The following is a 14,057-nucleotide window of genomic DNA, read 5'->3' on the forward strand; positions in this document are numbered from 1 at the left end:
TCATACCTGTATGGTCTAATACATCTTCTTAGCATGGGTTATGGGTTCAACTTTAGAAAGTATACAATGCAAGATCACATCTTTTGATTAGACAACAGGTAGTCAACTTGGATATACTAATGATCCAAATCAAGTTGAACTTTACAATTATCATTTTGGTTCTTTTGTTCTTGTAGAGCTATCACTCCATCTTTGGCTATGTTTGGTTTAATGTATCAGAGTTGTTTTATTGAATTTGCAACTATCAATACTGTCATTTGTAAATAGATCTCCTCTGTCATCTTCATTAACGGCATCTTTAGCTTTAAAATTAATAAGGATGTATATTGTCATACACCATTATTTCTGTGTCCAAACCTTTAAATTCTTTCCTCGCACTTGAATATTGCAGGTAGGAAGCAGGTGCATCAGATTGTGCAGGAAGGGTTCAACCGTTCAAGCATCAACCTCCTTCACCCTCTTTAAATGACAAGAAGTCTGAAGATCTTAAATTAGTAATGGAGGAGCTGCAAGCTATGATGGAGGAAACTCAAGAAGACATGCATAAAGCAAAGCAAGGAAATAAGATATCAGCCAAATCTGTCAGTACATCAGAGAATCCAGAGCTTCAGAAGAAGACACCAAACGAAGGCAACAAGGATTTGCATCTTCCAAAAATGGATAAGAAAAGAGTTTTTATTCATTCTCGGCTTTAAAATGGGATGAGTTTAATGACCTTGATGCCTGAAATATCACAAATCATACTGTTGACATGTAATGGTAGAAGACTTAGAATAACATGTTGAGGATTGTATATGCATTCTGCTCTACCTTATGCCTGAAATATTGCAAATTGTACTGTCAAAATGTAATGGCAGTAGACTTGGAATAACATGTTGAGGATTTGTATATGCATTCTGCTCCACCTTATGCCTGAAATATCGCAAATTGTACTGTCAAAATGTAATGGTAATAGAATCAGAATAATATGTTGAGGATTTGTATATGCATTCTGCTCTACCTTATGCCTGAAATATCGCTAATTGTACTGTCAACATGTAATTGTAATAGAATCAGAATAATATTTTGAGCATTTGTATGTATGCATTCTGCTCTAGATCTATCAAGTGCTTGTTCAGTATAGGTTTGAATTATTGATAACCTTGTGAATCAAAAAGTCCAAAGACACTTTTTGCACACTTTGCCACAACTGGTACACGTCTAATTGGTGATTGGATTAATTTTCACAAGTACCCGTGGGGGGTCCCCATGTGTAACTCATGTAATCTAATCGTACATTAATAAATGTGGAAGCTGTGTCAAAGTATGTGCAAAAGTATGCATCCAGCTGTCCATAGAAGAACTCTCTTGTGAATTCACTTGCCTCTCCTACGACTGTGTTTGTGCATTGTGCTCTACCTTGGATATGCATACGTTTTGTTGTTCAGATATTATCTGAACTGTTTGGCTAAACTCAAGTACAAGACTTACATATTCAAAGCTGAAATATGGAATATATGCATATATGAATTTGGGCACTCATTTCCAATCTAGTTGCATGGTACTGTGTTCAAAGAAAGAAGTGGATTCTGTATTAGTCTATCTAACACTGTAACACTATATTGCTGTGTTCACTATTCAGGTTGTAGACTTTATTGTCTATTTAAATCATCCTGATGTTTCTCTGTTCTTGGTTTATTTTATGATGACATAGGTGTTATTAATGGTTAGAACATAGAACTATGTACAAAATAGTGTTTACTCCATGAGAAATAGGTCTATTTACTTTGTACCATTGAGCCAAGAGATTAATAATTTTTTTTTTTTTTTTAATAAAGTTAGATTTGAACTCAATTATTTTATTTGACAATAAGAAATTTTACCAATAAAACGAATTGAAACTCAATCATTACTCTATTTTATAGTTTCTAATGAAAGTTTATTTTTCTACCAAAAGAAAACATCCATGTGTGACCCCTGATGCATGGGTTAGTCCTCGTGTTTTAAGAATGATTGGTATTTTCTCAAAAAAAAAAAAAAAAAAAGATTGGTATTGATATATGTAATGATGTAAATGAACCGAATTATTTATAAAATTCTTGGATTTGACTTGGGAAAAAAATTATTTATGCTCGTTTATTTAACAATTGAATTAAGCTCAAATCTAAGTTTATGGTCCACTACTAAACGATCCAAGTTTAAATATAATAATTAATTCATGAACAATGACGGTTCTAGGAATTTTTTTAGGGTGGTCGCTAATAAACTTAAATTATACAAAATTTAATAAAGAGACAATTTGAATATATCAACGTCACAAAAAAAAAAAAAAAACGCAAATACATGAAATATTACAATTTTTTGTATTAACAATGAGAATAAGAAAAAAAAAAAGACCAATAAAATTTAAAGTGCAAATTGAAAATGCTGATATAAGAATAATAAAATGACTACAATAATTTCATAACAAATCTTATGTAACAAGTTATTAGCCTATTATTGGTGGATAAAACATGTTAATATTGAACCCGAATTAGAATTAATAATAACTTACCATATAAGATTTATTGTGAAAATATTGTAGCAGTAGCATTACTCTTATATTTATTGAACTCAAATTCTTATGAGTCTCAAGTAAAAGTGTTCAACATTTTTATTAGAATGATCAAAATAGGTTAATTTAGTAAATAATATATATTTTTTAAAGTATATATATACAATATTTTCAAGTCAGGATGGTCCTAGAACATATTAATTTAAAATAATTATTTATATAATTTTTTTTTGCATATATAATTTTTTTTTTTTGACAACACATACAAGTAGAGCTGCTCGTGTTCGAGAACAAATTTGTAAGTATGAGACTCAATTTAAACATGTGTAATATTTTCTATTTAAATGTATACAGATATAAATTGTACTTCTATAAATATGAATTTGGGTTATGTAAATTTGTAAATAAATTCTAAGATATCAAAATTAGTATTTATAATTTATTCATAATATAAATAATTCATTTCTTAGTAAAAATTATAAATAATTCTATACAATACAAGGATAGTAAATCTATTTTTAAAAATTCATTAAAAAAATTTATTTTTATTTAAGTAGTGAAATAATATAATTTAAATTTAATTTATTTATATTAATTATTAGCATAAATTTTTAAAGGCTTAAAAAAATAGTTTATCAAAGTTTGTTTCATTTAACTATCAAATAAATTCAAACTTGTTCAATAATAACTTAATTATTTTATTATTTATAATATATAATAATTAAGTTATAATTTATAAATAATTAAGTTATTATTGATAAACTCAATTCGACTTGTAATTCAAAAATAAATAAATATTCTTGGACTTGAACTCAATTCCTTTAAGAACTTTTATAAAATAAAAACAACATCCCTAAGCTGTCTTTTTCAGACATATTTTCCATGAAAGAAGTAAAAAGAATATTTTTTTGTTAATAAACTATTTTTAAAAAGTTTTAATACTATTTTTTTAAAATAATAGGAAAAAAAATTAAAAAAGAAGGAAGAAGAAGAAAATGAAGCACTTAGGGTCCGTTTGGATAGCGTTTTTTTTGCTGAAAGCTGAAAACTGAAAACATTGTAGTTGTCGAGGGCGGTTTTTGTGCGTGTAGCCACATGCCTTTGGAGGTGTGGCTTTGCTAGGCCCGGATTTGTTTTGGGAAGGTCAACCCGGAACTTGACATTGGGCCACATAGACCAATGGCTACCGGTGTATTTTTTAAGCCTACAAAATAGATAAAACCCAAAGTCTTAGAATCATGATAATAGTTGAAATAAATAAATAATATGCTTAGCATGATAGCTTTGATTAAATGGTGAGTTGATACGTTATTATTATGTTCGCTAAGTGATGTCCAATATTAGAAAGTGTTTAATTAGGTGTCTAATGTCCAACAATGGGATGAGTTCAATAGTGAATGTCTAGTTGCGGTTCATGGTTCATGTTCATCATAATAAATGGTCCATGTCCAAGTAATCTATGTCCATTGGTGGTATATGTCCAAATGATACAAGTCCAACAATGGTTTATGTCCAAGTAATATATGTCCATTGGTGGTATATCAATTTATTAATGTGTATGTTTATTAAATGGTGAGACAATGGTAAAATGATAATGAGTTAACATATACTCAATAATGTAATTTCAAAGATGGAGAAAACATTGACTTATCTTTTATGTTTCTGACTCAACTGTGTAGCATCACTTTGTTCTTCGTGTTATTTGTGGCTCTAGCCGTATAATGTGGGTGAGCTTCATAGTTTGTGGCTCTAGCCTTATAATGTTGATGAGCTAGTAAGATTTCAGCAGTATAATGACATTAATTGAGTGGTATAATAATAATGAACAAAATATACTTGATAATATAAGTTTGAAGGTAAAATATAATGACTTATCTTCATAGTTTGCAGCTCCAGCCGTAACATTAGTGGACTTAGCATTTCAGCAACCTTCAGACTTTGCAGCTCCAGCCGAACAACACCAGTGGACTTAACATTTTAGCAACATGTGAAGTGAATCCTTTCATGGTGACTACATGTTTGAAGGGAAAAATGGGTGCAACTGGAGGGAGAGAGAGTATGTCCAACCGTGTGCATAGGTTGGTTAAGTTTATCCTCTTTCATCATACACTTAAATGACTTTCTCTATGTAATACTCTTTTTAGTTTTTTAGTCAAATATGAGTGATATTGCCTTTCATAAGAAGGGCTTTGGATTTTATAAGTTTTTGCCTTTCATGAGAAAGGGCTTTTAGTAATAAGTTTTTGGAAGAGTGTTTGATATATTTTAAGATGTGTGGAGATGGTAAGGAATATGTATATATTGTGAGATATGGTGTTTGTAATATGTATGAGAATTATATGTAGATACTTTGTTGAACATGGATCTTGTATATGTATAATAATAATGAACAAAATATACTTGATAATATAAGTTTGAAGGTAAAATATAATGACTTATCTTCATAGTTTGCAGCTCCAGCCGTAACATTAGTGGACTTAGCATTTCAGCAACCTTCAGACTTTGCAGCTCCAGCCGAACAACACCAGTGGACTTAACATTTTAGCAACATGTGAAGTGAATCCTTTCATGGTGACTACATGTTTGAAGGGAAAAATGGGTGCAACTGGAGGGAGAGAGAGTATGTCCAACCGTGTGCATAGGTTGGTTAAGTTTATCCTCTTTCATCATACACTTAAATGACTTTCTCTATGTAATACTCTTTTTAGTTTTTTAGTCAAATATGAGTGATATTGCCTTTCATAAGAAGGGCTTTGGATTTTATAAGTTTTTTCCTTTCATGAGAAAGGGCTTTTAGTAATAAGTTTTTGAAAGAGTGTTTGATATATTTTAAGATGTGTGGAGATGGTAAGGAATATGTATATATTGTGAGATATGGTGTTTGTAATATGTATGAGAATTATATGTAGATACTTTGTTGAACATGGATCTTGTATATGTATAATTTGTGAGACATGGAGTTTAGAGATATATGAGAAGTATGTTTGGGTATTTTGTGAGGAATGTGTTTTGTAAAATAAATGGAAGTATGAGATAGATAAATGAGGGTTAAATGTAGTAAAGGCTGTTGCTGGGATTGTTTTTTGTATTATGACATTGGTTATGTTGCTTTCTAAGAAGTGAGGTATTGCAAGAGAAAATGGAGAAAAAGATGGGGATGTGTTTATGAGCAGCAAGATGATGATACTTCAGAATAATGGAGTGTGGGAAAGATGAGTAATGGGTAATGGTGTTGTAATATGTATGTTGTGTTGTTATCTATGAAGAATGAATTTGTAAGAGAGATGAAGAAAAATATGGAGATCTTTAGAGATATGGCAGCAAAATGAAGGGAGTTTCAGATTATGGGAGATGAGAGAGGGATCCATCCTCCTTAAGTGTGTAGCTTGGCCCTCTTTATATAGAGCCAAGTTTTGTAACTAGATCAGAACTTAATTGAAGGAAAAAATAGCAAATGAGGAAAAGCCTTTGACAAAGTAAATAGTCTTTTGTTTTTTAACCAAAAGAAGAAAGTTTGAGACTTAATGTTGGTGACACAGCTGGATGATGTCATGTGGATGACATCCTTTGCTTGGAGGACAATACTTGGCATTAAATTCATGGTTTAGCTAAAAATGGTAAGATAATCTTTATGAGATCCTTTTATTTCTTTGGGTATGACAGCAAGCTGCTGAGATTAGGCATTAATGAGCAAGTGATGTCATTTTTAGGACATGTGTCAACCTGCTGGAGCTGTTACAGTTTCTGCAGAAGCTGTTTGCAGCTTCCGTTGGAGCCGTTCTTGGTATTTTCCGCTAAGTTTTCTCTTTTGGAAAATATATTTGATGAAGTTTTAGAGATGTAATCATGGTCCTTTTGCATTTTAACCAAATATTGGAGAGTAAAGAGAGCATTTAATGCTAGATATGAGATGTTAATATATATTTAGCCATATGCTTGAAATTGATTTAGATGATAATAATATAATTGATATGAAATACTATAATTACATCTTTAAACTTATATTATATGATGGACATTAATTTTTATATAAAGAGCATGGAGAGTTTTATCATTTTAAGTGTTATGTGATATGAGAGGCTTACCCAAATTTTACCTATTGCACACTAACCCGTTAGAGTTCAGGGAATTAGGGAAGACACACCAAGCAACATGCTTTCATTTATCAACTTTGAACCACTAGAGCTTTACTGAACATACTTCTTAGCCCTCCAAACCACGACTCCCAAAATTCCCCCGATGAGACTCATGAGCTCGGATCATGAGCCAAAAATGAGATGATGTGCCATGAGCTTAAACCATGGGTTTTGATGCATTCTTGTGTAAATATGGGCTCTTTTGGGTTTTAAAGAGGTTTTCCCAAAATCCGTGATAATATTGACATGTTGCGGGTCGCCAATGAAATGAAGCCATGAGGTGTGAAAAATTTGTCATCAACAGTAGTAAAATAATTTTTAAATATGTGAATAGTGTCGTGGGACCCATTTTTAATTAAAAAGTTACTGAATAAAGAGGTTTGTATACATGGGACCCACTGAACAGTGTCATTCTAGTGAACGCCACTGACAAAAATGTGAAATGCGCACATCAAAAAAAAAAAAAAACGCAAATGCAGCACCATGGACGCCAATCCAAACACATCTCATGTTAGAAACTTCCAATGGTTACGGTTAGAGGTTTATGCTGACTACCACATTGAGCACTAGTGAAGCTTTTTTTTTGAAACTACTAAATATTTGGAATGATGGTTTCATGCAGTAGATAAGTTATGTGCCTGGGTGCATTTTGTTCTACTTTATGATGCTAAATTTGGGGAAATACTTGATCTCCTCTGGATTAAAACATTCCTTTTGCAGAGACCATAATTCCAATTGATCTGTCTTGCTTTTTATATTTATATTTTTTTTGGTTGCAGAATCACAGATCTAGGATCCCTCTATCCTTGGAAACACCTTTCTACACCCTGTGGTTTGTGTACAAAAGTGGTGCACAGTGCACACTTCTGGCATGCTGATATTTAGTGGTTGTGAATATCTTTCATACCTATTCCTAATTGACATGTTCTGTATATATTGTTTGATAATCTGTTGACAAATATGCTAATGATATAAGCTTCTTTGATCATCAATTTGGCTTTACTTCTTTGCATCATGTTTTCAATTCTTTTGGGACTAATTAGTTGAGAAGTTCTTGGGTCATCTACCAAGATGTTGCCACAATTTTCTCATGTATGTTATGGAGCATTTTTTGTATTTCTTATTCTTTTTTCATCACCAACCAACAGACTTTTGTTTTTGTGGGGGGGGGGGGGGGGGGGGGTTTGATTGATTGATATTTTGATCAAATGGGTCTGGGTTTTGAGATTCCATTGTGTAATGTAAAGTGATTTATACACTAAGTTCTTAGCAGGGCGAGCAGGTGTTATCCTTCTCTCCTCCCTGTAGCATAGTCTTCTTCCCTCCTGAGAGTGGAAGTGTTTGTCCCCTATAGTAACAACGTTACTATTAGGGCTAGTGAATTTTCTTCGTGGGGTTTGGGATACAGTTTAGGTCTAGGAATGGTGGACCTCGCCCAAAGCTAGAAGAAGTTGTCTTTAACCGAGGTGGAAGAAACTAACATTGATCTTTCAAATGATAAGAAGAAGAAAGGGTCGGTGCTAGCGGTGAAATTTTTTACAAGGCGTTCACTGAATATTGAGGCTGTGGCACGGACATTCAGACCTCTATGGCGTACCAGGAGAAGTTTTGAGGTCAGCGATGCAGGTAATAACGTGCTCCTAATAGCATTCAAACTAGAAGTAGATGCTGAAAGGTGTTGCAAGGAGAACCATGGGCTTTTGACAGGCACCTAGTATCTCTACAGAAATATGATGGCACAACTCCAACACAAGATCTTAGCTTCACTACAGCAAAATTCTGGGTTCAACTGCATAACCTGCCACACTCATTGTTGACTACTGAAGCAGCGCTCAGCTTAGGAAAAACTTTAGGTACTATTGCTAAACCTAAAGATGATGCGGAGATGAGAAGGGGTAATTTTATGTGTGTTAGGGTGGCAGTGGACATAACAAAACCCCTTTGCCGTGGAAGAAAGGTATCATGGGATCAAACGGAGAAGGAATGGGTCTCTTTCCTCTACAAACGCCTCCCTAATATCTGCTACTGGTGTGGGTTGTTATCCCACGACGACAAGGACTGTGTGTTGTGGCTCAACAGCAAAGGCACGTTAACAGCGGTGGACCAACAATTTGGACCATGGATTAGGGCGCCACAATTCAATCCGGTGAGGAGGGCGGTGGTGGAGGTACAAGGTTTTGAGCGTATAGCAAATTCGATGACAACCACGCAATACAATACTGAGTCATTAAAAGGCAGGCCTGGAGCAGTAAGAGATGTGATAGGAACCATAAACACGGTGGAGCTGGTGGACAGTCCGTAGCAACGCACATGGAAACTGAAGAACATGGTGGCGGAGTTTCCGGCGGCGTGGACCGCATGGGCAGTGATGTTTCGCTCAGCCAATCTCAGAATCATGGCGCATTAAATGGGGGCATTGATTGCACTATCAACTCTGAAGTGGTTACTTTGGACCATAATACAATCCAACCAGGAAAATATTCAGAGATGGAAAGAATTAATTTGGAGTATAAAGTGCCTGTAGTTAAGCCTAATAGTATGGATGTTGGTGAGAAGGCTAGAATTGAGGAGGCAATTATCACAGGCGCAATTGATGCAACGTTCAACCCAATTATTAATTTCACAGCTGGCAGTGGAGAGTAGCCGCATGTGGGTAATGGTAGTACTAGGGCAAACAAGGCACGGGGTAGGAGTAAAAATACAAAAAGTCAGGCACGTACCATGAAACAAAAATTACAGAGGCAAATAGAGGTAAATGCTGACGTGGGGAAGTATCCAAATCAGCCCTATGGCCCTAAACGTAAATGTAGTTCTCTCCAACATGATGAAACAGAGGACTCGGGTAAAAAGAGAAGAATGAAGATAGAAATAGAAACTCTTTGTGATGTCACGATCACCCAACTTGAAGCGGCGGAGGTTGTTGAACAACGCCGTTGGGCTCAATGACGCTCTTAAGCTAGAACTGTTTGGGGCTTAGGAATCTCTAGACAATTAAAGCCTTGGAAAAGGTTGTTAAAAAAGAAGAGCCCACAATTGTCTTCTTAATGGAGACAAAATCGAACAATGACTGGATGAAGAATGTTCAAGAGAAATGCAAGCTCAAGCATGGTTTTATCGTGCCAAGTAATGGTAAAAGTGGCAGATTAGCTTTGTTGTGGAAGGAAGATACAATTGTGGATGTCCAAACTTTCTCTCAAACACATATTGATGCTGTGGTCGATAGAGGAATTGGAATAGGGAAGTGGCACCTCACTGGATTCTATGGCAATCCAGATACAAGGAAGAGACCCGAATCTTGGTCCAAGCTAAAGCACCTGAAAGGAACATCAAACTTGTCATGGCTAACAATAGGAGATTTTAATGAGTTGACTAGCTTGTCAGAAACAGAGAGAGGCAGCACTAGGCCGAGACAATAGATGCAGAATTTCTTAGATACAATCAATTTCTGTGGCTTCAGAGAGGTTGACTACATTGGTCCAAAAATTCACATGGATATACCAGAAGGCAGATGGCTCACAGATTCGAGAACGGCTTGATAGGTCTTTGGCAACTCCGGAGTGGTTGGCTCTCTTCCCTACAGCCAAATTGTTTCACCTCACTTCTTCAGCTTCTGAACACTCCCCGTTGGCTCTACGAATGGTGAAAAAATCCCATAAAAGAAGACAAAAGAAAATGTTTAGGTTTGAAGCGATGTGGCTAAAGGATCAACGGTGTGAAGGGGTGGTGCAAGCTGCTTGGGATGAGGGTTTATTTTTGGGAGCAGATTACACACTTGGAAAATGCATGGAGATATGCCGGACCAGATTGGAGGGATGGAATAAAACAGATTTTGGTAACGTTGGTAGGAAGATTTCTGACTTGCAAAAGCGCCTTGAGTGGATAGAACTTCAACCCACAACACCGGACATTGTACAGCTCATGCGAAATACAAGAATAGAGCTGAATGGTTGGCTTGATAAGGAGGATGCAATGTGGCGCCAAAGATCTAGACTTACATGGTTCTAAGAAGGGGACAGGAACACAGGGTTTTTTCACACCAAAGCTTCGGCAAGGTACAAGAAAAACTTGATTGAAGGTTTGATGGATTCAAATGGAGTGTGGCAAGAAAAGGAGCTGATTATTGAAGAAATTGTGGTGGATTATTACAAAAATTTATTCACCACTAGTAGCCTGACAAATTTCAATGAAATACTAGAGGTAGTGGAGACGAAAGTATCACCATCAATGAACCATATGCTCACAAGTGATTTCACAGCAAGGGAGGTGGAGCAAGCATTGAAGCAAATGCACCCACAAAAAGCCCTAGGCCCGGATGGCATGCCTCCTCTATTCTTCCAGCACTTTTGGTCAATAAGTGGTTATGTGGTGACAAAAACGGTACTTGACTTCCTTAATCTTGGTGTTTTTCCTCCCAATTTTAATGAAACACACATTGTCTTGATCCCAAAGATTAATGATCCTAAACTAGTGACTGATTTTAGACCTATTAGCTTATGTAATGTAGTATATAAAATTGCTTCAAAGGCAATAGCTAATAGACTAAAAAAGATTCTCCCTACAATAATTAGTGATACTCAAAGTGCTTTTGTAAATGGTAGGCTTATCACTGATAATGTTATTGTTGCTTTTGAGGCCATGCACGATATTAGTCAGAAAAAAGGAGGGATAGTGGGGGAGATGGCACTTAAATTTGATATGAGCAAGGCTTATGATAGGGTGGAGTGGGAGTGTCTAGATAAAATAATGGAAAAATTGGGTTTTGATGGAAAATGGAGGAAGTTAATCATGAAATGTGTAACAACTGTAACCTATGCTATAAGGATCAATGGGAGTCCAAAAGGACATATTATACCAACTAGGGGGATCCGTCAAGGAGACCCTCTATCACCTTACCTCTTTCTCTTGTGTGCAGAAGGTTTGTCAACATTGATAAAAAAGGCAATAGCAGATGGAAACATGGAGGGAATAGCAATTTGCAGGGGAGGACCAAAGCTCTCCCATTTGTTTTTTTGTAGATGACATCTTGATATTCCGCAAGGCCTCTTTATCATAATGCAACTCACTCCAACGTATTCTACATATATATGAGCAAGCTTCTGGCCAACAGTTGAATCGAGCAAAAACTTCACTATTTTTTAGCAAGAACACTCCTAGTGAGGTTCAAGAGGAGATTAAAATCAGGTTTGGGGCACAAGTCATCAAACAGCATGAGCGGCACCTTGGCCTACCCTCTCTGGTAGGGAGAAACAAACAAAGCACTTTCAAAAGCATCAAGGAGAAACTTGGAAAGAAATTGGCGGGGTGGAAAGAGAATATGCTATCCAAAGCTGGAAAAGAAATCCTTATCAAAGTAGTGGCGCAAGTTATTCCGACCTATACAATGAGCTGTTTCAAATTACCTGACTCCCTTTGTGAAGATTTGACAAGCATGATCCGGAACTTCTGGTGGGGGCAAAAGAATGACGAAAAGAAAATAGCGTGGTTAAGTTGGGACAAGTTATGCGAGCCTAAGTCTTGTGGTGGTATGGGTTTCAAGAAAATTAAGCAATTTAACATGGCTCTTCTTGCAAAACAAGGATGGAGACTCCAAACTAAGCCCAATTCCCTTGTCTACCAAGTGCTCAAGGCTAGATACTTTCCACACTCTGATTTCATCCATGCTTCTATTGGCAATAATCCATCATATAATTGGCAGAGTATTTTGGCTGCTCAATTAATTGTACGTGAGGGTTTGAGGTGGAGAGTGGGCAATGGTAGGAGCATAAGGATTTGGGAGGATAAATGGCTACCTACAGCACCCACACATAAAGTCTGCTCACCAAGGTTATTCTTGGACCCGAAAACAAGGGTGTGTGAACTGATAAAGCCTGAATTTGATAGTTGGAATTCTGAGGTTGTTGATGCTCTATTTTATCCACATGAAGCAGAGGTAATCAAGGGTTTTCCATTAAGTGCTCGATGCCCAAGTGACAAGATAATCTGGGCAGCATCTTCAAATGGACTCTTTAGTGTGCGCAACACCTACTCCCTAGCTGTAAACCTCAGCAAACTTGAGACCGTGGGGACCAGCTCAGACAATAGTCAAGTGCGACAATTTTGGAGGAGAATATGGAGCCTACCAGTACCGCACAAATTGAGGCACTTTGTGTGGAGAGTTTGCAAGGAGATTTTGCCCACAAAGGCTAATCTCATGAAAAGAAAAGTATTACAGCATGGCATTTGTGAAGAGTGTTGCACCAAGGTGGAGACGACGGGGCATGTATTGTGGAGTTGTAAAAAAGCAAAGGACACTTAGGCATATTCAAAGGTTGTTGCACCAACGGGTGGAGAGGAGTGCGTGTCTTTCCATGATTTTTTATGGCAGTTGGTAATGGTTGATAAGGTGGAGGAAGACAAACTTGCTCGGATTGTCACCATAGCTTGGGCACTTTGGTGTAATTGAGATGAGGTAAGGAATGGAGGGAAACAGAAAACAGGGAGTGAAATAATCCGATGGGCAACAACATACCTAGCGGAGTTTACAGCTACAACAGTGTCACCAAGTGAACCAAGGCCAAGGCCGGAGTGGAGGAGCTTCTGGACACCACCACAAACCCCGATGTTCAAGGTTAATGTCGATGGAGCCGTTTTCTCGTCACAGAGTGCAATGGGTATCAGCGTAATTATTCGAGATGAGGAAGGACGGGTGGAGGCAGCTCTAAGCAAGAAGATTATGGCACCTTTGGGAGCATTAGAGGTAGAAGCTAAAGCTTTTGAGGCAGGACTTCTATTCGCAAAAGACATTGGAATTCAAGAGCTGGTCTTGGAAGGGGACTCCATTACTATCTACAATGCACTCTGTGAAATATCAAGCCCACCATCCTCTGTGGAACCCATTATTGTAGGTGTGAATGCACTGTGTAGTGATTTTAGACGAGTTGAATTCTCCCATGTAAGACGACAAGGAAATAGTCCAGCACACTTATTAGCCAAACATGCTAAAGGAATTGCTGATTTTAGTACATGGATTGAAGAGAACCCTTACTTCATTGAGCAAGCTCTTATCCATGATGTAATTGCTTTTTCACATAAGAAATGAAATCCTAATTTTCACATAAAAAAAAAAAAAATGGGTCTAGGATTTTGAAGGGAATTTGAGCTAGATACTGAAGAGGATGTGCTTTTAAGGATATGTTATGGAGCATTAAAAAGGATTTATTTTTTTCTTTTGTCAAAAGCTCATCCAAATTTATGATCATAGCTGAACTTTTAACAAATTATGATTGATTATTACTTGTTAAACACTGATCCAAATGTATAATCAAATCGTTTCTAAAAAAAGAGAGTAAAATATGTTCATCGGGGCAGCAGAGCAACATGTGCTTCGAGAAAATTGTTGATGCAACCTG

General features: G+C 36.3%; 1 protein-coding gene across 1 annotated transcript; it reads left to right on the forward strand.

Moving 5' to 3' along the window:
* The first annotated feature begins 13,267 nt into the window (after positions 1 to 13,267).
* On the forward strand, positions 13,268 to 13,747 carry LOC115956543. The gene has a single exon (XM_031074886.1). It carries the CDS (start codon positions 13,268 to 13,270, stop codon positions 13,745 to 13,747), a length of 480 nt encoding a protein of 159 aa, XP_030930746.1.
* The last annotated feature ends 310 nt before the right edge of the window (positions 13,748 to 14,057 follow it).

The sequence above is a fragment of the Quercus lobata genome, chromosome 8 (assembly GCF_001633185.2).
Source record: "Quercus lobata isolate SW786 chromosome 8, ValleyOak3.0 Primary Assembly, whole genome shotgun sequence".
Lineage (NCBI taxonomy): Eukaryota > Viridiplantae > Streptophyta > Magnoliopsida > Fagales > Fagaceae > Quercus > Quercus lobata.